At 37.8% G+C, this 27816-nt stretch overlaps 1 protein-coding gene across 3 annotated transcripts in view; it reads right to left on the reverse strand.

The window, feature by feature from the left end:
* The window catches only part of DCP1B (decapping mRNA 1B), a 43213-nt gene extending 15708 nt beyond the window's left edge, over positions 1-27505 (reverse strand). The window contains exons 1-5 of one of the 3 annotated variants that reach the window (XM_075159432.1): positions 27171-27505; positions 26185-26225; positions 23517-23644; positions 6360-6426; positions 4032-4167 (exon numbers count right to left, since the gene is read on the reverse strand). In XM_075159432.1, coding sequence (XP_075015533.1) covers positions 4032-4167; positions 6360-6426; positions 23517-23644; positions 26185-26225; positions 27171-27323 — 525 coding nt within the window. In that variant the 5' untranslated portion in view covers positions 27324-27505. Of the gene's footprint in view, positions 1-4031; positions 4168-6359; positions 6427-23516; positions 23645-26184; positions 26226-26843; positions 26868-26910; positions 26980-27170 lie in introns of those variants that run through there. The other 2 variants (XM_075159447.1, XM_075159438.1) reach the window with 2 other exon arrangements.
* Between the last annotated feature and the right edge of the window lie 311 nt (positions 27506-27816).

Raw genomic sequence — 27816 nt, forward strand, 5'->3', positions numbered from 1 at the left:
AATCTCTCCTTCTTATTGCTATTTTTCAGCATAGCTTTTTCAACAAAAACCATATAAGCACATATTTAAACTTTTTTCTTTAACATGATGGATAACATACTCTTGCATATTTCACAATGAGTGCTGCAGAATTTAAATAAATGCATTTGGCCCTTATTTCTCCAGGATATTGTAATAGGCTGACTTCTTCAGAAACCATGAGTACCTTAGAATCCACTGTCATACTCTGCATGATCACAGATATAAGCATAAAAAAATGAGGTGAGAAGCAGTAGAGTTTAACAGAGTCATCACTATATGAGCATTTTTCAGACCAAATTCCTCAGCAAAATGAACAGCAGTATACACAAGGGCCTATACAGAATGACATTGACCTGACTTGGTATCATTCCCATGGTTTGATAACATGGCTAGTAGGTTGGTATCAAATACAGGGAAGTATGCTGAAGAGAAAAAAAAGCCTGTGATGATTTCAAAGGAATCTGTAACTACCAGAGCTCAGAATATAAGGTCATTTTGGCAAATGGGTAGCACACCCTTGCTGATGAGTAAATTAGGAGCACCAGCATGACATTTTAAGCAACTGTCAGGTGGGCAGGTAAAGAAGGTATCAGATGCCATCATCATCAAACAGCAAAAAGCAGCATGAAAGAAATGTCACCATGCTCTTTAGTGATAGAACCAGAAGAATATTCATCAGCTACGACATCTGACAATTACTGTATCTTGCTTCACAGGTCTGTCCTTTAGTCATGTGTCTTGTTCAAAGCTATGCTCCTACAAAAGATGCATAAGAAATCAAAAGGTTCTAAGATCAAGTCAAAGAAATGCTAAGCAACATTGGAAAAAAAACAGACATGTGGTGAACGTCAATCAAAAAGAACAAGACCACCACTTAGGATGTTTTAGGCAAGTTTGCTATAGTCAGAGGCATCTGAGGCAAACAACTGCTCTGTGTTGTGAGATTTCATAGTCTACCTGTACAATATGAAGCTCAAGCTGAACAGAACATTGTCAAAGGAAACAAACAATGGACAAGCATGGTACCTCAGTATTGCAGTTCTCCTGAAGCAAATACCACGTCACATCTCAATCTCATGCTCTGCAGCAAAAACCTGACTTTGAGACATGTGAGCTGCAAAGACCTATCAAGTACAAGGATGAGATGCTAGAAGATCTGATACGAGGAGAGGCGGCCAGCCAAGGCCTGATGGAACTTCGAAGAGCTTTGTAGATAGATGGCTATCCTGAAAGTGATAAAATTTTGAAGTTGTCAGGGCTTGACCGCAGAGCTAAAAAGCCCTGGAAACTGGGGATTTCTACCTAGCTGATGTAAAGCAGCCACAAGACCACATTAACGAACAGTCACATGAAAGTGTACAAGGTGCTCGGCAGAAGAAAGGGGCTAAGGAGGACAAGAACTGTCTCAAAGAAGAGTAGTAGCAGAAAGGATTTCCAGTCAGAGCCCTGCTTAAATGAGACATGCAGAAGCAATTCAGACTGTTTAAGAATAGCAGCGTAGACTCTGCATCATCCAGACTAAGTATGGCACAGTGCCCTCAGGAAAGCTAGGCCTTCCGGGTCCTACTATCAAGTCTTTCCCACAGTTAACACATCAAAAGCTAAAGCACCTGAAAACTTAGAAACTATATTCCTGTTTGGGCAGGGCAATACCATTGGAACATCTCACTGAAAGACAGTGAAGAAGCAGTCAAACAACAGAAATAGAAGCCCAGAGGCCACACTTGCTCGCTACCAGAAATGATGTTCTTATCAAATGGTTGTGTGTAATGAGGTAAGGAAGACGGAAGCTTCAGTTATTTGGGGCACATCAACCAGACAAAGGATGTCCACCTAATCTGATCTTTACTAGATCAAAGACAGTGTAGTAAATGCGTAGATGCTGTAGAAGAACCGTGCAGCACAGAGCTAAAACCAGAGCTTGTCTTGTAGTACAAGACAAGGAACAGTGGTTAAAGAGAAAAACATTTTGTCATGCTTCGTTCTGTACCCTAGCAGCTCTTCAATTGTTTATCTCCCCAGCTATCATTATGAGGCCTGCTAATACCACTTCTTCTTACCAGAGATCAAGAAAAGACAAGTGTGCATTAGAAGTACATTTTTCAAAAAATACTTTAGCGGTTTAGCAACTTAAAGCTCCGTTAATAAAAAAAGGAGGGGAGAGGCTATGTATTTTATTTTTCATGTAACCTCTAGATATGTAATTTAATTTAGGAATAAGATATACCCTTCAAAGTTAGTTACACTTTAAAAAAAAAATTCATCCTAGGACTTAAAAATTGAGCAAAATCCCTTAGATGCTTTGAAAATTAATGTTCTTATTCTACAGCTCCCAACACTTTAAAACACCCTCTTCTCCAAAACCACACAGAATTAAAAAAGAAGAACAACATATTTCATAACAGATTTCAGCACATCATCATTGTAAGTCACAAGATATACACTGGCAAGGATGTAGATGTCATAAAGCAGCCAAAAAAGCATGACTGCTGTGAAATATATTGACATTAAAAACAAAAACGGTTCTCATTGCCTTTATTTATCACACCCTTCCTAATTCTATATTATTAACAAAACAAGAAAAAAACACATATCCAATTCTTAAGAGGTCAGATACTCCTAGTCCTCTTCATCTGGGACATGAGTAAGTTTTCATGTTATTTCCTTAGAAGTCACTTAGATGTAGAAAGATTAAAGATGAAATAAGAAGCAAATCTGAAAAGATCTTATCTGCAGGAAAAAAATTCAAAATTATTTAAGCAACAGATCTTCTAGAATTTCCTCTCCTTCATCTTGATTTTCTGTGTGCTTATGTAGAAATGGAAGGTAATTTTTTTAAAGATTTATTACCTCCTTCTCATAGAATCTGAAGACAGCCTAATATTTTTCCAGTTTTCCATTTACAGTATTTTTAAGGTTATTTAATAAAAACTGTTTAAACATTTCAAATCGCACTCTTTTATGCCAAGACTAGATATTGATTCAGTATTAAAACATAGAAAAGATACCAGGTTTTGGAGGTGTTTGTCCATTATAATATATTAAATCCCTAATACAGAAAATATGACGGTCCTAAGCTTCAAACGAAGCTATACCACAACAAAAAGGGTTACATTTCACCATAACTCCAATGGTTTGCTATTATCTTTCTGAGGATCTTATTAGTAGCCACATTTCAGAAAAATAACTTTTTTTTTTTCTTTAAATTGCTTAAGATATATGTATTCCCAGACTCGGAACACTTATGAGTTTTATTATTGCACGACAACACATATGAAATACAGGAAACAGCAGCAGGAACCTGCAGGCTCTGCAACAATTTGCAGTGTATATATGAATAGTTAAAATTATTAGATTTTTATTCCCCAAAGTAAAACGTTTTTGATTGCTCAATAATACAGAACATTATTAGTCCATTAGTTACTGCTTTACTTAGAAGCCTCAGAAGACTAAAGCAGCACATGGGTTGAAATCATACTACATTTCAACCTTTTCATTTCCTTCCATTAGTGTTTGAAAGTAGCTAACAACCACAATTAAAAGCAGTAACTTCACTGTTAAAGATCGTCTCTGAAGGAAGTTATTTGTACAAACCACAGAAACTGTTAGCAGGTTTGAATACTCCACCCACAAACAGGACACAACTTCCAGGTGCTACTCAATAAGCAATAAGCACAGGAGCTCTAAGGGTCAAAATGAAAGCCAATTTATACTTGTTCTTACCTCCTAGCATTCAACAAATAATCAATCATATACTTGTTCTCCTTTCAGAAGTTTTTATTGATGGCATTCATTTCTTTTGAATCTTTGGCAAATTCTGACAAAACTTTTCTACCAGACACTTCTACACAAGATGAGAGAGCACACTGTCCAAAATCAGTTTCCCTTTGAATAGAACTACTTAAAAACAAACCAAAACCTTTTATGTTTTAAAATGTAAAGTGTAAGCAAGTTGGCATCATAGCATTGCCAACAAGAAATGTCGTCGTTTTATAGACAGCAAGTCTCACCTTGGTATACTCATCTTTGGCCTTGGTAAGCATCCGTAAGATATCCACTTCTTTGTTATTAGCAGAATTCATGATCATTGGGGACACTCCTGTTCCTGTGCCCTGCTGTGCTTTGAATTGTTCCTGCTGAGTTAGGCTGAAAGTTGGAGGCGAGAAGAGAATAGACAAGACAAAAACCAGATAAAATATAAAAAGTTTAACCACAGCTACTTTACAATAATTAATCAAAACTCAAATATTTTCATTTTTCCCCCATCTACATTAAAACGTGTGTAAGAAAATCTCTATTAAAAGATCTATATTAAAACATAATTTGACCAGGAGTGATATTCATTTTCTCCAATCTTGAATACACTAGGCTATAGACTAAAACTTCCAGAACTCAGTTACAATTTCTATACCCAGAAGGAGCAGGGAATTTATAGTGTTATTCAGTTCTGCTAGTGGTGGAGGATGGCAAACACAGAGAAATCAGTCATTAACTACTAGCAAATGACCAATTTCCTGCCCCAGCTGTTTTATTATTATTGTAGAATGCTGAGAATGAACACACACAGCCAATTGGCTGAGCGACAGGGTATTTTTTATCTATGCGCAACACTGCTATTATAAACCACTACACGTGGTTTACAAATGCATGAATCCTCTGAAAACTAGTTTTTATTGTAGTAAATTACCAGTTTGAGAGTACCTAATCACCAGCTGAAACTTGAGCTAGTTAACTAAAATTAGCTGTCAAAAACCTGGGTTTCCTAGGGTTTATTGCTTATTTCTGTAAATTCATCCCCATCAATTATTTCTTGGGTCACAACTGACTCATTTTAGAGCTATAGGATATACAGCAAAACCAACAAAACCCCCTAAACAAACCCCCACCATTGTCACAGCCTGTGTTTCACAATGTTTTGTCACTGCAAAATGAAAAGCAGCAGGTATTACTTTAAGAGAGACATAGAGGAAACATGACTACCTTCCCATCCAGCATTTTATAACAAATCCTATCTGGAACATAGTGGTAGAAGAATTAAAGCATTTTGCTATGGACCAAGATGTGCGAGGATGAGCCTTGTTTGGACTTGTACTGCAGGGCACATAAATGGGCTTTTGGGCACTTGGTAACTTTGGCAATCAAAATTGATGTCACTTCCTCAGCATGCTTCTGCTACAGAAGCTGTTAAGACTGGGACAGATGACCCGAAAAGGAGAGATTCACAGGTCTGACAGTGCCTTTGCATTGCGCTGTTAGTACCTAATGCTGTCAGCTTGATTGTATCCGCCTCCCATGGCTTTTCTTGGGATGACAAAGACCTGGCTCTACGTCATCCCTCCTCCTGTCCCTTAAAAGAACTGTGACACAATGATATGTCCAACCCTATATACCGCAGGCAACAGATACATCCAATCTCTGCCCATTCCTATCGGAATAGGAATTTACTATATCCTCCACATTATACCTCTAAAAAATTTAGATTGCATATATTGATAAAAATCTGTAAGTCTTCAGCTCCTTCCTCCTCCAAACAAACATGAAAACCTGCAGAATATAGTCATAATAAAGGGATCTTTGCAAACAAGCCCATCATTAGGCCAACCAGAGGGTAGAGGAGAAGAATGAGCCCTGTCCATCCTGGACATGTGAAGAAAGCAGTGACAGTGAAAAAACTATCCATGATATTGTTAGATTAAAATACAGCTGAGAATACAGTTCTGTTTGAAATTTTAATCTCCGACTTGATTGCAAAATTAAAGATTGTATAACATGTATAAAATAATATTATGTACCTAAAAGTAATGAATTCAAAGCTAATTAAAGTCTTCCTTTATATTCCAAAAACAAAGTGAATTTTCTACATATTACTAAGAAATGAGGAAGCAGGAATTCAGCCATGATGTAGAAACACGATAAAAACCACAGAAATCGTATTATTACAGTATGCCTTCATGATAGCCCGCACTTACATTGATATAGGAAAAAAAGGTAACAGAAACATTAAAAAAGAAAATCTCCCCGAACTGAAAAATATATTAAAACCCCAAAGAATACAATTCTTCAAAACAGATCTGAGTCATCAGGAAATAAATCAGATGAACTGTTACACTCTGATGTAGCTGGAAAGCTGCACAGCGAATTATGAAAAAGTATTGCAATAAAGTGACTTATTTCTGATGATACAAAATGCAGGTGTGTGACATTTTACTTGCAACAAAGTCTATAAAAATAGGTTTAAAGTAGAAAGGTATAACCATCCTAGTAATATAATGTGCATGTATGTACAGAAATACATACATAAAAAAAAGCACAAAAAGTCTTGTTTACCCATCACTTACTTTTTCATGAGCTCTGCAATTCTTTGGCATTCTTCCTTATCATAAAACCAAATCCCATATATGGACACTGTAAATGCACATCAAACACAAACTATGAGCATCTTCTCAAACAGCAATTCTACCTGGCAGATATTTAAAAGTGACCTGTAAAGGAATTTTTATATTTATTTCTGTCTTATGTTTTCCCCATCTATAAACATAAAGATGACACCTCAGATCCTCCAAAATCAAAAAAGATCAAAAGCATATCTTTAAGGATGTAAATTCAAAGATCGTGAACCTTCAATAAAGGCAGAGGTATTTGATCCTTTCCTTCAGAACACTAAACCAGAGTTTTTTTTTCTTTAAAACCTTTTCCTCTATCAATTTTTTCAGTTGTCATATATCGATTAGACTCCAGTGGCTAGTATACTGCAGGTAGTGTTGCACACATATATAAGCAACTAAGATTTGTTTAGTTTTCAACAACCTTCAGGCCTATCTCATATATCATCAAAGTTGTTAGAGTAGTACTAACGTACCTCTGCCTCCCTGCAGATTTCCTATAATGTTGTCCATTATTTTCACCACCAAAGATGTAATTATCTGTAGCCAACCCCGGGATTGTATCTAAATTCGGACCTCCACTAATGTAAGTGCCTGCAGCTTTGCACAGAACAACAGATTTAAATTTACTACTAGTAAATTTAACATTCTCAAAGTAAATTCAAGACTCTCAAACATACGCACCGTTAATTAAACCATTATGATGGTAATAGCCATAACGGAACTGTAGTTAGTGCAGCTTCCACCACAATAAACAGGGAGCTTTTTCCACTCACAACCATGTTATTATATAACATGGCTCTTGTAAGATAGCCTGGGAATAAATCTACAACACTGTCTCAAAACAATCTGTTTACATTTGTCAGGGTAACTGTCCTAGATTTAACCTCAGGCACAAACTTGCTGTGACAAGAGGAAGGGAGAAGCACCTAAAGGGTTAACACGGATCTTCCCCTCTCTATCACCGCAACCTTGTGTAACATCCATGTTCCTTTTACATGATACAGTAACAAATAGGTAGCCGCTGTGTTTCTTCCCCCTTCCCCTTCCTACCATACTGCAGACAAGAGTTTTCCCTTAATCTTACCAAGAAATGGCAATTCCTAACATGTCTTCAAACATAGTAGGGGCTAGATTTTATTTGAAAGTGGGATAAATGGATTATGTACCTGTTTAAAAACAATTGCAACACTGACCCTGATCATGTAATATTTCCTTATATTAGCAGAATCCAAAAGCAATCACTTCTTCAATTCCACAGAACCAAAACCGTGGCATATGAAGTATAAGTTGGCTTTGTTAATGTCTGAAAAGAAAACGAACGTGCAGCTGTTTGTAAGACACAAGTGTAATACTTATCTCCATTCCCCCTCAGATTTTCAGCCACGTGTTGTCTTTTATATAGCTAAAAATAGTTCAACTGTTTAATACAGCATACTGGTGAAAAGCCTAAAAAGCCCCACAAACCAACCTCCATCCTGTAGACATACAATAAACAATTTCTAAAAGATGTACAGTCCTTTTTATGATTAACTTTTGAGAAGTGTGATGATGATTTCTATTATTCACCTAAAAAAAGACAAGTAACATAATAGGCACCAGTGGTTTTACAAATGGGCAACGTAAGAGCTGATATGAACGGCACAAATAATCTCCTTTTTGTAATATAGATACTAATATTAAAATATGCATTAAAAGTAGACATTAATATTCTAACACATTCCAGTAAGCATCCAATAATAAACTGCAAACCTGTAGAAAAGTGTGTGAACGATTCGCAAGGTTCCAAAATACCGACCTATTATGCAAAACTACACATCCTTCTGACGAAACACATCTGAAAACTTCTTGTTGTCCATATTACAACGTAGCGAACAGATTGAAAACCCCAGAAAGTCAAATCTGTTTTAATCAAGATTCTTCCTTGTTATAAAAGAATCTGCAATGCAGAAGAGTATGCATGAAACTTTGGCCATCTGCTCCACCCTCTCAATATTTTTTTTATGTCTGCCACTGCTGGTGGCATCACCAATATGCAAGACAGGTTGAACAGCTTCACCTTTTGGCCAATTGATCAAACATGTCATAGGCTATTTATGAATATCTGATAAATTTGAAAGCTGACAGTCCCATGGAAATTGATCTCTGTGATTGTAACTACTCTGCCCTAGGATCCCAATTTGTAAAATAGGGAAGAGTAATACTTCTAATCCGAGCAAGGTACAACAGTTCAGCTTATTTAGGAGTTATCAGCTATCAGTATCACAGAAGAACAAGAAAAAAGTAATTAATAGTTTTGTTCCTAGTGCAGAACTTCAGCAGTATATAACAGTCAAAGCAAGAGGCCCACATATCAGTAATGAGGAAAACCCAGAATACTGAGGAGCTGCTTTTTATATGAACTACACTCAGACTATTTGATAACTGAAGCAAAATCCTTATTGCAAAAGACAACGATCACGTAATTTAAAATACCATAAGCAGAAAACAGAGATCGCACAAGCAACCTTAATTTTGGTATTTGCTAGTTTAGGAGCTTTAAAGTTCTTTTAGATCTTTACAGCCTTAAAGTTCTTTCAAACACAACATTTTGCTTAGCTATTTAGGTATTAAAAACAAGACACTAGAAAAAAATTAATTTTCATCCTATTATACAGTATTGATAGTGATGTGGCTCAACAATAGGACTGGAACTTTTAGGTCTCTTGCTTCTCTACGTTGTGTAAAGCAGCACAATACAAAATATATATAAAACAAACATATTTGCTTCTAAATAATGGAAATTCAGCTTAGAGATATCCTGTTATTTCTGGAAGTTCCTAGAGGGGAACCAAAATTTTTATGATGTCCCAGGCACAAAAATGCCAAGAAACTGAAGCAAGGTAAGAGTTTTTCAAACAATAAAACCCTGTATTTTGATATGAGTTTAACTTAAATTCCTAAAAAGCTGCTGAAAAAAACCAAACTGAAATAATCAGGCACTTGTTCTTTCATTTAAAGGTTGATAAAGCTCCTGATCCAGTTATTTGGGGAACTTTTAATATAGACAGGGAAAAAGATGACTTTGTATTTCCATTATTTCAAACATTTAAAACATCATATATGAACAAACAGGAAAAAAAGCCAGTTATTAAAGGGAAAAGAACCCTGCTCAGAGACATCTTAATGCAAACTGATGATCACACATGGGGAGCGAAAAAGCTGTTTTTCAGCTTGACTAGTGAAATTCAAGTGAGGAGGGAACTGTTCAAGCAACTTTCTTAAAAAAACCCACCCCAAAGTAACACGAAAATATACAACAACAAAGACCCTAACAAAATGCAAAAGCCCCTCAAAACCCCTTTCCTCAAAAGCAGATGGTTTGGGAGTGGGCAATGATTGGCAACACTACTGAAGTCAAGAGTAAGTTCCTCACCACCATCATTTAATTGTGCCTGGAACTATGCCTTAAAAATCAACATAAGAAACAACTTTTTGTTAATAGGATGGACCCTGAAATATCCCTGCCATCTTCTACCAGTCATGAAAGTTGGGTGACCAATTTGCAGACTTCCAGATAAAACCAGCAAATATTTCTGATTTCATGAGGCAAAAAAGGGACAACTCAGAGATGGTGGATTGTTTATTAAACCATGTCTGTGGCTCTACTGTGATAGCCTGACTTCATGCAGATTTTTAATCAAAATTTATCACAAATTCTTTATGAAAAAAACATCAAGTCTGTAGCACACACAAAAAAGATTAGCTCACTAGAGTGCCCCTTAAATAGCCTCAAAGCTAAAATTATGTTAGTATTGTAGAAAACTTTAAAACCCATTGATCCATTTATTCCCATAAAGCTCAGCAGATATAAGAGTCCATCAGCAGGTTCTTTACTTTTTGGAAAAGAGCCCAAAGGCAAACTGAATTTGCAAGATTTCCCTTAAAATCGCATTCTGTTGATGCTACAAGAAATTTTTAGTCACGACACAGGAATAGCATATATGTTATGATCCATCTGGCTTAGTGCATTTATTCCCCCCCACCGGTTTTCCAGTCATATCTCCTGCCATTGCATCATCAGTTCCAAATAATTTTTACATCATGATGATGAAATTAAGGCAGGAAGTCTGTAGATGCCAGACTATCAATTTCTTATATAACAAGTTGTTCTTAATAAATCCTTTACTGTTCTTATTTATAAGTTGTTCTTAAATAACAAGTGGTTCTCATTATTATTTCACAATAGACTTCTGAAATGTCCACACCAGACTGGAGCTCCACTGCCTTTTTGTAATGGAAATGATTAAACAGCCTCACTCAAGGAGCGTAAAAGCTAAGTGAAGAGGTATTAAGATCAACAAATGGTGGATGAAAGTACTGTTCCATTTTTGACATAGAAAAATGATAGACACTGACTTTAGAAAGGTAAGTGATGAGGTTTGCAGCAAGGGTAAAAACTAAATCCAAATATCCTGAGTCAACAAAAGCACCCTTCCTGTGGAAAAAAAACAATCCATCAGAGAATGGCTCAGTGGAAAAGAACGATAACTCCTCAACATCTGAAACTATTACCTGTATTAGCTTACCAGTGCTCTATATTCTCTGCTAACTTTCTACAGCAAACCGTGAAACGTGTCTTCAATGCACTGAAATGAAGCCAGGCCCTGATCTACAGGAATCATCTGAACATAACACAAAAATGCCAGTACACAAATCCATATGTATATCCGTAACTTCTATTAGCAGAAAACCTTACACTAACATAACACGATCACAAGTGGAAGAGGTTAAACTAGAAACCATGCTCTTTTCTTGATTCTGTGCAAATCACATAGTACCTAGTAGCTAAAAACAATGAGAACTCTTCTCAATCAAGGAGAAGGGCACAATGCTCCCTTTTCAACCTGGAGGCAAAAAAAGTTGGCTTTTATTTTAAAGAATAGGAAGGACAGTTGCCTTCACCTTCTCAATTTCCAGCCTTTTTATTTCCATCCTGCCTTCCACTAGGTTAAGAAAAGCAGCAGCTTCTGTTATGTTTCTTGTGGAGTATCTGGGCTTCTCATCCTGTGGGGATAAAGCCTGCTCTACTATATGTGACATATACGGTTGGTAGAGGACTCATCAGCATTTGAACATCATGGTTTTAATTTATAATTTAGTCAAATCTAAGAATATGTTGCCAATGATTTTTAAAGTGCATCTCTGAGGTATCTGCCAAAGGTCGAAGTACATCTCTCATTCCAGAGGTATAGTCAAGTTCGAGGTCAAGTTCTTTTCCAAACTCTGCTGATGCCATTTATTTTTTCAGTAAAATAGAAAAGAAGGAAAAAACAGAAGAATATTTTAACCTCAAATAGGTATTCAATAACATGTTGTTTATATTATTTTTTCCTGAATTTTTACTATAATCAGTCTAATGAGCTGTCACCCCAAATGGTTTAACTCCCACAAAATTATGAACTTCAAAAAGGGCTTCATGAGGAAAATAAGGAACCTTAACTATAGGTGATGTTTCTAATTCTGACTGTTGTGATCTCATCTTTTATGTCTTCATTGCATACCTTCAGATCCTAAGTAATGGAAATACATTTGCAAATCTGGACTAAGTTTTTAACCTGCAAAAACAAAACTCTAAGTTGCTTGTGTATATATACTTGTTCTTGTAACAAGTAACACCTAAGAAATACCATAAGATTAACAGAATTAAAAGAAAAACTTTTCTATTTTTCCATTTGTATACTCTATACAGGCCATCAATTTGGAGGCAGGCAATTTCTTCATTTTTCCTACACCATCTTTATTTCTGAAATGGTTAGAAAAAGAATAAAAAAAATCCACATAAAAATAGGCAAAGGTAAAGGCAACTACTCTTCCTGAAATTTCAAACGTTTAGTTCATATTTACAGCATATTTTATGTATTTGCTTTTATTGATTTGCCACAGCCTGTTAACATGTTATATTCAACACATTAAAAAGTTCTTCTCTACTACTCCACAGCCATCCATTATAGTCAGCTGTTACATTGCCTTCAACAACATCTGCTTATCTGTAGAGTTACTGTTGGAAATTTTTAAGTACGTACAATTTTTAGCGATACAATACGATTTCACAGGCACAGAAAGGGCTTTCACTGTTCCCACATAAAGACGGGCAAACAGTAATAGGTTTACTCCAGTTGTGGGTAGGTTCACGCTGTGCTCACAAACTAAATTTCAGTAAATGGCTGCACCTTCGACCCTTTATCATTCACATACGGCCACTGCATTTGTACATGCTTGAAAACGGAAGGATCATTAAATTTAATCTTAAAGTATTAATAAAAATGTTTAAAATATATTTTATGACCTACATTTTTCTTGTGAAAGTTGCAATTTAGTAATTTCTTTCATGAAGATACAAATACCACCTCTTTGAACTACCTTATCGCTTTTTTCTTTTCATTGCTGTAATTCTTTTTTAACGTATTTATATATCTTTTGAAAATTTATTTTTCCTATTGAAGTTAGTGTTCACATTACTATAAACATTAGCAGTTTACTGACTTTTCTACCTTCTTGCACACAAGACATTCTGTGTATGTACAGAGGGAGAAACAGAATGTACTCCTGAGATCAAGTTTGTCATCAAGAAAATGCAATTTAAGCAGTAAGCATTTCCTCGTTTTAAACCTGTAATCCAACAGAAAAAAACCCCACATTTATCAAATTCATTTTACATTAGCAGCTAGACATTTCACAATAGCAGCACTGGGAGTACCCTGCAATTTTGAATCCCTGAATATAGAATAGAGATACATTTAAATTGAAATAAAAATTTGGAATTTTGCATTGGGTGATTTTCATTACAGCAATTGTATTATTTTCACACAAAGTAAAAGTGCATATTTCATTTTGCTTCAGAAGTCAGCAGTATTTTACTAGCTCATGCATAATCCTTTAGGAATAAAACATATCAGGAATCATCTTCTGCTTCCTCAGTCTCCCCCCTCCTTCAGCTTTTAACACTCTCAGTGCAAATTTTAACCTCTACTTTGTTTTCTGTTTGAAAGAGAGATGTACAAAATATTCATGTGAGAGAAACCAGAAGAGAGATGACAACAAAAAAAAAGAAGCAAAGCACTGCAGGAAGGAATATGATACCTTACATAAAAGTCCAATGTTATTTCCCTCCTTTTCTAATTATTATGAAATTTCATTAACCTCTTCATTGAGAGATGCTACGCATTCCTGTGTAGAGAATTTAACACTGTCTGTTGTTAAGCAAATAATACCGAAATTTTATAGAAAAGCAGTTTGTTTGACAGAGACAAAAGAATTGGTGGAGCTCATCAAACTGAAAGTCCATATCCCGTCTAAGACAATGACCAGCACCAGATGATTCACAGGAAGAATCTTCCTAGTCCCTTTATTGTTGACTTCTGACCTGAAGCATGTGTCTTACATCACTTACATTGTTTTTCCCCCCTGGCTACAGGATCTCTGGTTGTTTTTATTCATACAAATAATACCTCTGCTATGCAAAAGGATTACTAAAACAGGCTCCAAAAGACGTAGGAGTATGTATGTCCAAAATAACAAAGCCAGCAGTTAAAACCCACATTTTTTTTTTTTAAAGATTGCTTTTAAGCAATACGTTATGATATGAAGACTTTATATTTTATTAAATTTTATTAAAGCAAGCTCTGCATTGCAAAACCGACAACTGGGCTGCAGCCGCAACCATTAAAGCACAGCAAATAGCAAACCATAAGCCCAATGCTGTTACTAGTTCCTGCGCCAGTTAAGACAAAAAAGCAACACTGTATTTGCAGCCTTAGTGTAATTCCACTGGAATAGTTGCACCATGTTTCTGTATAGAACACATTCCTTGTCCTTTAAAGGGTATGCTATCTTATACTTCAGAAGGGTTTCTTCCTTTTTTCCTCTCGTAATTGAAAAGTATTGTTTACTGCCGATTTAAGGCTTGTTTTGACGAACAGAGAGCTGATGAGGCACTCAAGAGCTTGTATTAAATCAATACTAGGCAGAAGTGAGCAGCTTGTATATGTGCTGTGGGATACACTTGCTCACATATTTATCTTCCATGTTTTAAGAAAAGGTTACAAATATTTTTATATATACACACACATATAAAACAGTGTGAGTGAGCAAGCTCACATTCCAAGAGAAGTTTTCTGGCTATGTCAGGAGTGAAGTCCACCCCCTACTAGACAAACCTATTTTTTTCAAACACAAGAGGATACTATCAGAGAAGTCCGTGCTGATATACAGAAACCAGAGATTGTCATGGCTCGGTGAGGTGATGAGCTGACGGGTGGATGGCGCCCATTATCTTCACTTCTCAATCCAAGTTTTCCTGAAAAACCACAGGGGGAGGAGAAGGCTCCAACTGAGCACAAGGCACAGACGACAAGAAAAGGATTAGGAGTGAAGAGCAAGGAAAGGAAGAATAATGCACCAGATATTGCAGAGGTTTCAAAGAGCTGGAAAATAGTTTCTAGATTAAAAGACCAAGTTGTCAGTAGTTTAAAGCAACATTCAGGTTTTAACTTTTATACAAGGCTATTACATAGAATAACTCTGAAGTACAAAACAATTGACCAAAAGGAATTTACCTTTACTATATATAGAAAATATACTCAGGTTCAGCTGTTTCAACGCTCCTTGGAATTTTAAAATGTTTCAAGCCTTTGTTCGGCAAGCGTATCACCCGCTACCCAGCCACCAGCCAGGGGAACCTGAAATGAAGTATAAGGGGAAGCTGGTGCATGAAACTCAGCTTAACTGCTTCTACATCAAACCTGGAGGTAAGACAACATTACCCAGTTGTGTGCACGCAAACTGTACTAGTATCTACCTGCCCGGATAAGTATTCCCTTTCTATTTAAATAGAACAGTCTGTATAATGTATGAAATTACACTAATAACTTAGTGATAGTTGGGGATAATGTACTGTGAAGTCCTGTATGTCTGATCACACTACCACAGGATTTAGATAATTCTGGTAATTCTCAAATCCGTGGAGTTAAGTAGATGAAAACAGCTTCTCTTGGCAATATATTGTCTTTTGAGCATCTAATGAACATCGCTTTCCCACTTCACTTTCACAGGGGAAAAAAAAAAGGCATGGAAGTATAAGGAACAAGAAAGAAAAGGGTTTTTTTTGTAGACAAAGAGGCTAAGAAATTTAAAACATACAAAAGCTCGAAATATTAAATGCATATGTATGTGTGTGAAGGGACTAATCTGAAAAGGGGGTTATGCAAGAGATTTCTAAAATACAACTAGCTCTGTAATATTTTCGTTTCCAGAAGAAATATGTAGGCATTCATGTACATATTTACACTGATCTGGAAACATCTACCATTTTATGCTATACAAGGAGGTGTGTATGAAGTAGAGGGTATACAGGTAGTCACATGAAAATAACCTCTTTAAAAAAAATTTATCTGTTCCAACTTGAACTCTTGAGATTTACTGCATCATATGCCTATCTTATCTTGAAAAGATGTCCGGAATTCCCAGCGCTGGCAGTACACTCTCAGCAGTAAATGTCCAGACAAGCTAATACGTTGCTTATATGCTGACATCCATAAATGGGAAACAAAGACCGTGTCTAGCAGATATATGTGGTATTATATTCCTTCCATTCTACACAGAAACTCATCCACAACTGCAGGATGCTTGATACATGTCTTTAATTATATTCCATATACTTTCTTCTACCAATTTGCTTGCCCAGGCAGGGATACAGTTTCCCCATACACAAAATAATTACCAGCCATCAAAAAACTACATAGCTTTGTTATCTTAGCTCCTTAGCCTGTTTCTTCTCACATGACATATAGTTTCTCTGACTTTCAGATTGGATTCCATCATTCCACATAACTGAAAACCTACGTTAGGATTACTGCACTTCTCTTCCTTACACTTTTTTTTACCACCTCCATCATACAACAGAAACACATCATTACAGCAAAAAGATGGCTGAAGTCATCATAGTTACAGTTGCAAAAAGCCACTTTACAAATGCAAAGCATTCTAAATTGTTTGCTTTGCTCAGTCAAAGACTTCCACAAGTGGTACCAAATCCTCAGGGTAGGAAGGCTGAGGAAGAAACAACAAAAATTTCCTTTTAGGAAAGTCCGAATAGAAATATCTATGCTGAATTGGGCGGGGTGACAAGGGACATAGTTTTATGCATCAAAACTTATTTCTTAATCTTAAGACCTTCAAAACTGGCATGCACAATTTCCACTGAAAAACATATACTGTATTTAGTTTAAAGGAAAAGACAAATAATAAGGCAGCCCTGGAAAAAATAAATTTAGAAATACTTACTAGTACAAACTATTTTTCTTTAAAAACAACAAACAAAAAAGGGACATTACAGTTCCCCTTCTACAGAACTACATTTACCCTCCACAATAAGCACAAAAAAATCCCAAACACCCTAAAGTAGAATTAACCAATACCTGCTAATCCTAGAATCACATTAATAATTTAGTTTGGTTGGGACCTCTGCAGGTCCTTTAGCCTTCTACTCAGGACTAGCTTCAGTAAGATAGAGAGTTAGGAAAAGAAGAAATTATGATTTCAATTATGATGAAGTTACCACAGAAAAGTATATTCTATGGCACTTTTTCAGTCAATTTATTTTTTTGAAGTAATTTGCATATATGCATACTTCTTTACAACAAATTATCCTGTCCCTTTCACTGCATTAAAAATCCACTCCTGCTTCCATAGACTCAAGCAAAGTTTCGTAACAGATTTAAAAAACAGGAATATCAGGTTGTATACTCTAGAACAGGCAAGCCAACTAACCACTAGACAACAAGATCATGATTCCCAATCTTAAAAATCACCTGCCTTGAGCCAGCACTGCTGCATGTCCATCCACACCTGATTGCAAACTAGTGTTCAGTTATGCCATCAAGTTACAATAATATTTTTATATCTCAACAGGCAAGCATTGAAGATTTTTAGGCATCCCTGAAAATTAAAATGAGAGACAGAAAGCACAGAGATCTAGTATATATATGTACATATTTCATGTTTTTATTTATAAAAATGTAAATCAATACCTACACCATTTCCAAGGGGCAGTTTATTATTTTTTTTGACATTCTGAAGCAATTTTTACCATCTTCTAAGCACATTAAAATCATTAGTAGATTGAAGTATAGACCACAAAGGGAGGAACTATATGGGAAATGTAGTAGGAAATTAGTAATGCTTTTATATATGCTTTTATAAACTGGTCTAAGAACAGATAATTTCTGAGTGTAGGTACAAGGAAATCAGTAAACTGAGTGCTAGACAGCATCTCACATGCAAAAAAAGAATTATCGTCACTATGCATCTGATAAGCAAGTTTCTTCCTGCTCCTATTTATTTGCTTCTCTCAAGAAAATTTGCACGTAACTATAAAATAGTTAAGTTGGACACAAACTGTAAAACAGGTTTAAAAAAAAAAATAATGCATGCAACATGACAAAGCTCATGCTGCGACCTTAATTTTCTGTGTTTAGAATCAATTCTTACTACAACATTAATGTATTTTCAGTATGTATATTTTCCTTTTAAATTTAAAAAAGGAAAATAGTATCTATGCTTAACAGTGTTCGCATTCCAACGCTCTCAGCAAAACTGAGGTTTCACTTTAAGGTCAACAACATCCAGGGAATATAATTGTGACCTCTGCTGCTGTTCCGTCTTGCTAGATGCATGATGAATTTTTATAATGCTGATCAAAGGAGAGAAGTGGAATGGGAAGAAGGAGCGATTTGCTTACTTCTCCGAGACAAAAATGTCTCCAAGGACAGAACCTCAGGTAAACCATAAGCATTTGTATTCTGAACAAATGGCAGTAGTCAGTCCAGGCAGGCTTTTAAAAAAAAGCTTTAGCCAAACTTGTTTAGCAAACAACAGGCTGAGAAGAACATACCTCTAATGAGGGCAAGGCCCTTCTGCCAAAATTACTTTGAATTTCTATAGTTTGAGCTTTCACTTTTCAAACACTTTTGTTCCAAACTGACCAACTTTTTTCAAAGTTTTAAACTACAGACATATTTTGTTCAACAAAACTTGCAGGTTCTAGCTGGCCAGAATAAAAATTTTGCAATCAAACTTAACCTCAAAAAATTGTTTTTAAGTTATTCAGCTGTGACAAAAATATTGCATTTTGCTTAATGATGCAGCAACAGAAGACCATGTAGTATTTCTGAATCAGCAGACCACTGAATTTAGAAAAAAATACATACAAACTGCATGAAGTTAAAAACATTTAAAGGTGTTTGTTTCAAAATTCAAAAAGACCAATGAGCATTTGGGGAATAATCAATTGAATACACATTTCAATTTACTGTGTTCATCCTGTTGGGTTTCTTTTTGTTATTGGACCAGATACTGTATGTTGGCAGGTAGGAGGCCGGTAAATAAGGCTCTCCATTTTAAAATGTTGTTTTTACCAAAACCAAAAACCAAACAGAAACTCTATTACATTGTAAAAACAAAGCCTGGAATATCTATTTTGCCTGTCTCAGTGCAAAAAATTGAGCAAGTCGCTGTTTATTGGTCAATATGCAGAAGGCTGAATCATATACACAAGTAAGTTTAACCACCAAATTCTGGTTTCATTCTCAAATAAAAACACGTTCCAGAAGAAAGAAGAGATTTAAAATACTCAATTACAGAATATATAACGTAATATAGACTAAGAACATAGTTCAGGGTATATAGTAGCATCTAAAAGAAGATTGTTTTTCATGACATATTCATTTTTACATATCACTCAAATTCTATTACTGTTGTCTCCTGCCTTCCCTTTGGAAGTAAATTTCTGATAGTCTTCAAACTAAGATGTTCTTTATAAGAGAAATGCTACTTGCAGGGTCAATGGGTCTTCAGAAATGCCTGCAGAAGTGGGACACTTGTTATCCATTTAGTATTTTTTACCAGGATGTATTTACCTAGTAGTAACTATGTAGTTAAGATTACTCAAAGATAGAACCCAGGAAATTTTTTAAAACCCTTAAAATCATTAGATGATCTAAATAAAAACACAACTACTGTCTTGCTCTCAGAAAGAAAGCGTCTAAAATTGCAGTTAACTAGGTAAGTTTAAAGGTCACATTACCTATTTGATCCATAAACCTTCTGTTTCTTAGTGGACAAGGATTTCTGCTGGCATTAAAAACTGTAATTTGAGCTTCCCTCCTGGCTTTGAAATGAATAACCCTAGCTCTAGCCTAACAGATTTCCCAAACTAAACTTTTCTGTGAAATAGTGGATCAGTGTAAACATTAACTGGCATGGATCCCAAATCCAGCCTGAAAAATCCTGGGATTAGACAGTAGGTATCTGCAACACAGTGTTTAGACAGTATTTCAACTTTAGATAACCAAGATCTATATGGAACAATAGAAGAAATATGAAAACCAATAAAGTAAAAAGTAAGATCAAAATATTCCTTTTCTTATTTTAAGTATTCATAAAACTTCTATTATTGTGTACAATTTTGGAAAGCATTTTCTATTGTAATCATATATTGGATGCAAAGCAATCTCTACAAAATGATAGCTATACCATGACAAAATGTTGGCAGACTTGTCTAGTACACAAGTACCACCTTTTGCTGCCAAGAGCATTTATTTTAGACTGTGTGATACAACCAGCCATGGATATTCAGCTGTACTAAAATGAAGTTGGTTTCAACAAACATTCAGAATATTGGAAGAAACAAAACACTGGGCAGGACTTCTTTATTGCTCCAAATGCTTGCTTTTGTATTTTTCTGAAATATGCATTGTCACAAAACCCAAATGTAAGTCCTGTTATATGAGAAAGCAACTATACCAATTAGAAAAACAGAGGAAACTCTGCTAGTTTTGTTATATCTAATAAGAAGATATGTATGAAAAACAGAGTAAGAAGCAACCAAGTCAAACAAAAGGTTAGAAAAAGATAACTTGTTTCCAGATCCTGTTAAGTGTTACTGCCAAACTGTCCACTGTTTTGCCAAGTAAACAGCTATTACTGAGTACTCCTTGTTAGTATCTGGAAGCAGGAGATAAAAATAATATTTTAAGATTAGGGCCTAAAAACCCCAGATTTGGATGAAAACTCTATTTAATAAGGAAGCAGCCTGAAGGCTTAGTTTTGCAAAAATTATAAAAGGCAAGTTGTATAATAAAGCAAAACACAAATTAAATATTCATATAGAAAATTCAAGACGGATATTCAGAATCATGTTTGGATGAGACCCTAGTGAAAACAGATACTTAATGTTGAGGAGGTTCTTTTATTTTATGTAGCAAAGGCTTTGAAATACAAGGTAAGGAAGAAAGGGCTAGAGGTATCTGCATCTCAGTGGAGAAATCGCCACGTGAACAATCTGCAGGGACCTAAAGAAAACCTGGAAAAGTCAAGTGAGTTGGTAAATAATTTTTCTTCTATGGGTCTGTAATGCCAGTTTGCTCTGGAAACATAGATGTTTCCGTGAAAATCTGAGAAAACAGTTGTTCTTCCTTTGAACTACCAAGACCTTCAGTTTTCTTGAAGAACTAATGATTAAGCCTTTTTAAGAGTACTTTAGGAAGATAAATAACTAGGGGTAACATATCCCTATACCTGGAACACATCTCATACTTACTGAAATCCTAAACTAGTGGATTTTTTAGTAAAGCAAACATGAATCTTCTCTCAGACAACAAAATTCTCAAATTAAATAACCGATACAGATTTACCCATGATTAGATCAAACAGCTAACTGTGGTAAAAATCCCACAGATCCAGGCTGAAGACGACTTTATAAAACCAGGAGTACACTGGCTGGGGATCTTGTTATTTCGTTTTTTTCATGGTTGCACTCAGGGAATGATATGGTAAAGAGTGCCACGAGGTCAAGTAGCTATCAGATCTTGAGGCTGAAAGATCCTAAACTGAAAGAAACATGTTGTTACTTTCATGTTGCTACTGGCAAAACGTCAGTGTAGGTGGTGTGGGTTCACCCCAGCTGGCAGCTCAGCCCCACACAGCCGCTCGCTCCCTCCCCTCAGTGGGATGGGGAGAGAATCAGAAGGGCAAAGGTAAGAAAACTCATGGGTTGAGAATAAAGACAGTTTAATAGGCAAAGCAAAGCTGTGCGCGCAAGCAAAGCAAAATAAAGAATTCATTCACTACTTTCCATCAGCAGGTAGATATTTAGCTATTTCCAGGAAAGCAGGGCTTCATCATGTGTAATGGTTACTTGGGAAGACAAATGCCATAACATCCCCCTTTCCTCCTTCTTCCCCCAGCTTTTATTGTTGAGCATGATGTCATATGGTATGGAATATCCCTTTAGTCAGTTGGGTCAGCTGTCCCAGCTGCGTCCCCTCCCAAATTCTTGTGCACCCTCAGCCTACTCGCTGGCAGGGCACTGTGAGAAACAGAGAAGACCTTGATGCTGTGCAAACACAGTTCAGCAGTAATTACCTAAAAGAACCATTGCCTAGACAGAAGAACTCAGAAAAGAAGCCTTCTGCATTTTGCTGTTGCACAATTAGCCAAGTTACTTGAACACAGGCCCACTGCCCAGAAGCATATGTTAGTACTTATACTTGAGACCCTGCAAATCTAAAATTCTGACATCTCTTAGTGAACAAACGGCTTACACCCCCCTAAAGCCCCCAATTTTTCTCCTAATAAAAAACCAAATGAATCACAGTTTACGTGTAGTACTCAGACTAAAGACTGTCTTACTTCATGTCAGTATAGAGTTATGACAACTTCTAATTACTCTTTATACCAATTGTCTCAACAAAAATGAAAAATTAATAGATCAGATTTCAAAAGGTAGATATTAGTATATACACACATAAACTCCTAACTGAATTTCAAAATGAGATAAAACAAAGATTACATATACATAGGAAAGACTCTTCAAAATCAGATGGGATAAATAGGTCTCATAGTACTTAAAATCCTAACATCTGGTCTAGTCTAGGTTAGCCTGGAGATGTCTGCATTTCTTTTCAGTTTCTTTGGGAATTTCAATTCTCTGCCAGCCTATCAAACACTCTCAAAAATATAAGTTTCATTTAGGTTATTTAAAATGTTATTTCTTTATCGTTTCTACCACATAGTGTGTGTGAACAACAGGATTCCCTCTTGATATACTTTCCAACTCCAAATTAAGTTTATGAAGTAAAAAGGTCTAGCAGATTATCAAACTGGGCTGCTTTGTATGCCACGAATTTCCTCTGCTTTTACTTCATCCAGAGGGAACACTTCTGCATCACAGTTTACATAAAACATTTTTGCAATCTGTTTCTATGCATCAAGCACAAAGTATAGATCATACTACAGCTCTGCTTCCAAGTACAGATATAAACTGTATATTTATAACTGCTCATTCTCATATAATTGCACATTGTAACAGTCTGTATGTGTATCTGCATGTAAAAGTACAGCTTTCTCATGTCTTCCACTTATTTCTGAGTTTGCCTGACACTTACTAATTCTTGTATAAAGGTAATCATGCAAGACAAATACAGAGCGCAAAGTAATAACTTTGTCTTTCATCAGGGTTTAAATTAGGCTCAACACTATGTTTTCAAGAGTTACCCCTAATAGTTTAGAGGTAACCCTGCCTTCCAACGTGCTGTAAGGATAGTACTTTGGAGCTGGAGTAGAAGACAGGATTTGAATTGACTGCATTTGTCTATTTTTATGCATAAAACCAAGGCTACAAATATTACTCCAACCCTCAGTATATCTGCTTTATGGCGAGACTTCCCAACACTGACTGGGGTATATTCAGAACACACACAATATCTCTGTGAGTCTCTACACCCATCACATGCACACGAACATAAAAGTCTACATTTGTCAGTTAAATGAAGAGATTACTGTTAAGCACATTCTAATACTTTCTTTAGAAAAGTGGAATTTTAGGAAGCACTGAGTGACTCTTCCCTTTCAGCACGTCAAAAAGCAAAATGTGTTCCTTCAATTGTAACTGTTAACCAGCTAGTTTCAGCCTTTGAAAGCTGCAGTCTAATCATTTGGACTGCCTTAACCAAGAACAGACTCTAAAGAGGAGTTCACTTCTTCAGTATTTAACCCAACATATCACATACTTACATCTGGCATTTCTGTACAGTAGAAAAGGGTCCTGCAGCTGGAAATCGAGGTCTTTAGTAATAGGTTCTGTTCGATTTTCCATGCTCAGTCTGTTCATAATTGTGAAGCCATGCCTTGGAGAAGCCGATCTGAAAATTATCAATTAGAAATCACTTCAAGTCAAGGAAAAAAAGAAATTACTACTTTTTTTGTTGTAGAGTTCTCCAAAATTGGTTTTTTTTATTTCTAAGAGATACTACAAAAATCTAATTTTGTTGCGAAAGAAATAACAGTTGAATCTTGCAGTGTTTTGTGCAATCCTTTTAATTACGTCAAAACCCTACATTATGTATGAGAAATAACAGAAGCACCATTGGTTTCACAATAGCTACAGAGAGTATGCCACATCTGTGATACCACCATTCGAGGTCCAATGATTTAGTCACAGCATAATCATATCTGCATGTCCAGTTTTCACTTCAAGTTATAAGGCCTACAACTTCTGAACAGGCAAGATATTACAAAACGCCACTTTGTCCCAGACCATCAGCATCGTGCTATCCAACCACCACCATCTACCTTATAGTTTCTCGCTGGAGTAGAACACAGCAATTAGAACGATTCAGTCATGGGCCAGAGCAAGTATATTTTTTAACACTCAGCTTAACAATTGCAGATAGTAACAGTCATCCCAGATAGAATTTTCCATACCATCTAAAGCATAAGCACGAAAGTGAGGGTGGTGAGACACTGGAACAGGTTGCCCAGAGAAGCTGTGTATGCCCCATCATTGGAAGTGCTCAAGGTCAGGCTGGACAGGGCTTTGAGCAACCTCATGTAATGAAAGATGTCCCTGCCTGCGGCAGGGGGGTTGGACTAGATAATCCTTAAAGGTCCCTTCCAACCCAAACCATTCTATGATTCTATGACTCTAAATCATTATGCTTGTTCATGGGGGTTACACTTCAAGTCAGTTAGATAATTTTTATCAATGTGAGCTGTTAAACCTATCATGATCCTGACAGGAGATATTACAAACCAGGTATGACAATAAAGGAAAAGATGATGGCTAAACATTTGGGAAAAGTACCATCTTTGGTAATTGCTGGTGGGTGGATTTCTCTATGAAATCCAAAGTACAGGAACCTCCATTACAGGGTTGCAGTCAACAGAAAATTAAACAAAAGTGGAACCCTTAACAAGAATCCTTGTTTGCAACAATCAGTATTTCACTTAAAAAAACCACAAAGAAACAAAAAAACAGTCCACTTCCACTGGCGTTAACCCAGTTGGAAGTCTGATTTTTTTACTTCCTCAGAATTTGCAAAGATGAGATAGGTGAGAAATAAGTCAGCTCAAGTAAAATGGTCACATTACTTTACATTGTCACAACAGTAATGAGAAGCAACAAAGGCAACACCAGCGGTCTCCAGCCTACGGTCTGTTAGCAATGTTTTTTCCACAAGACTTTATGACTTTGTTCAAAGCCACAGGAAATTAAAGTTAAAATTGATGGGGAGGGCAACGTATGATGTTACAGCTCACAACCTGTTCCATACTGTTGCCTACAGGGCAGGCAGGGTAGCAATCTCCGCTGTAAATGGAAACTTCCTCAGCCAACAAAAAGAACAGTGAAAGATCACAGATGCTAAAAGTGCCAGGTTACATGTTGTCAGTTTTGGAGTTTTAAAACCAACATACCAAAGAAATACTACTTCAGCTTGGCAGCAGACAACTAGCCACCTCCACCTACTGCTCGCACAACTAAGGGCCAGTTCTCTCCTCTTGTGGTGGTAATTATAACAGCATCTTATCTCCACTTACCTGAAAGCAGCTTAGAAAAATTACTGATGATGATTTCCGCTGCTGGTACAAAAGAGCTCAAAAGATTAAAACCAGCATTCCCACTTCACACAAAGCTCACAGTCTCTTGCGCCTCCCCGTCACTTCACACATACATCTCTTGCTTTCTCAAAACAATCTCTTGCTTTCTCAGTTCTCCTACTAGATCCTCATCAACATAAATGTTGAAGAAGAAAGTTTCTGCTTTGGTGCCCCATGCCAACAGCTACGGCAAGATCTGCTTACTGTATCATTTTCTGATTTTAACAATAGTCACAGGGAAATACTGGGGCACTAACTTGGAAACGCAAACGTAGGGCAGGCTTCACAACAGATCTAAGGTACATGCTAGAATAAATGATGTAACCAACGCTCTGAAAAGCCACAACCACAGCTGCTGCTAAAAGAATGCATTAAAAATATCCAAAATGTTGGATGAAATATGCATGAAAAATGAATAATCAGACACAAGTAGTATGAAAGTTCCCTAAGTAGGGAATGCTTCATAAGTTCTACCTTACTTTAAGGAATACCATTATTTATTTCACTATTTGTTTTTTGTTCAGACACCTTTTAAACTGCAAATGCTATATCCTATTTAAAACAACGTAACAGATTTCTGTGGTTTACCCATATTGAGATTTAAATCACATTTGGAAGTCCACCAAATATAAGGTGATGTCTCCCTCCCAGTGTTTTCTTCCCCGCATTTGCCTCTGCCAATTTCAGTTTCTTTTCACCCTTGAACAAGGAGGAGCATTTTACTTCATTCAGTCATGCTCCATCCCAGCTAGCTTTTCCACATCCACAGGTTTCACCTGCAGACATTAAAACGTTACGTCCTCACCTTGTGTAAACAAACAGCGTTCCCTCCACATCAGTCTTCTCCTGAAGAAAAGGAAAGTTAAGAAAGTTGAAATCAGGGCAGCGTTTTGCTAGCCACCAGTAAGCCCCCCCTTTCCCTCTGTTTTACCAATACCATCAGTTACACCTCTCTCACTTATGCCATGAAAAAATAACTAAACCCAACTTCATCAGTTGGTGGTGGGAACTAGAGCTAGCACAGGTTCATGAGATTAATCCAGAGCACTGGGATAACTCTCTGCCACACCTGAGGGCAACACAGAGGCCAGACTCAGGGAGAGGATTTTCCAAACGGCGCCTGCCCTTAGGGGCGACGCTCAGGACGGGTAAGGGGGAAACCACACAAAAGGCAGATTGCGCAGGTTCTTCAAACACAGGCCCTAAGCCCCACCATTAAAGCAAACCAAGAACCACCCGCAAACAGCCAGAATGTTGAATTACCAAAAGATTCCCCAAATTAATTAATTTTTTAATCTTAAAGAGCCTTTTTAGTGTTTGTAACTCGAATACACCTTTGTACGTGTTTTGGTTCCATTACAGGTATTCAGATAGCAGAGGAGCTCCTGAGACCCACGCCCTGGTTTAAACCCCAGTCTCCTACAGCCCTGCCCTGCAGGATAACACTTTTACAGCCCCATAAACCTTTCAAAACCCGCTTCCTAGGCGCCACAGGGCTTCTCACACGCCCCAGAGAGGCACAACTCCTCACCCAGCTTGGTGAGGGCAGGGAGCGCCCCAGAACACCCGGCCGGGCCGGCGCAGGCCCTCAGGGCAGCCCTCCCAACCGCCCTCGCACCTCAGCCATGGCGGCGCCCACCCCTCCCCGCTGCGCACAGGGGAGGGGCGGAGCCTCCTCGCCGCCCGCCCCCTGCCCCGACGCCCCGCCCCCCCCGCGACGTGGGCGGGGCCGCTTCTCGCTCCGCCCCGCCTCTCCCGGCGGAGGGTGCGGGGAGGGGCGGTCTCACGTACCCACTCGTTGGCGCGGTGCCCGAAGGTGTAGAGCGCCACCTGGCTGGCCACGTCCACGATGCTGCTGATGTAGGGGTCGTGCTGCTGCAGCGCCGCCAGGCTGATGTCCAGCCCCTTGCCCAGCAGGGCGGCCCCGGCCACCGCCGCCGCCATTTTGCCTCCGACAACAACACAGGGTTCCTAGTAGGCGCAACTAATCCAACGCCGAGAGGAAGGGTGGTGACTACCGCCCCCGCCCGCCCAGTCGGAGCGAAGCGGGCGGAAGACTCGGAGCCCAGCCGCCGCAATCGAGCGCCGAGCGCCGCCGGCTCAGGATTGTTGCCGTTGGCGACGGGGCAAGCTGAGGGGCGGCCTGGCGGGGCCCGCCCCGGCCGCGGGGGGACAGGGAGGGCCAGCCGGCAGCGCAGCGCCTCTTCCGGCAGCGACCCGCCTGTGCTCGCTGGTTTCCCCTCGGTGCTGGCACCCTTCGTTTTCAGGCCTCTGCCTGCTGCTGGGGAGGCCGCTGACTGGCTTCCTTTACAGTGGGAGCAGCGCGCCCGAGGAACAAGAGGGTTCCCGCAGCTGCAGGCCTGAGAGTACCGGCCAGACTCGGCGGGAAGTGCTGCCAGGGCGGGGGCACTGGCTGTGCCGAGCAGAGAGCCCTGCG

The sequence above is a fragment of the Calonectris borealis genome, chromosome 1 (genome assembly GCF_964195595.1).
Source record: "Calonectris borealis chromosome 1, bCalBor7.hap1.2, whole genome shotgun sequence".
NCBI lineage: Eukaryota > Metazoa > Chordata > Aves > Procellariiformes > Procellariidae > Calonectris > Calonectris borealis.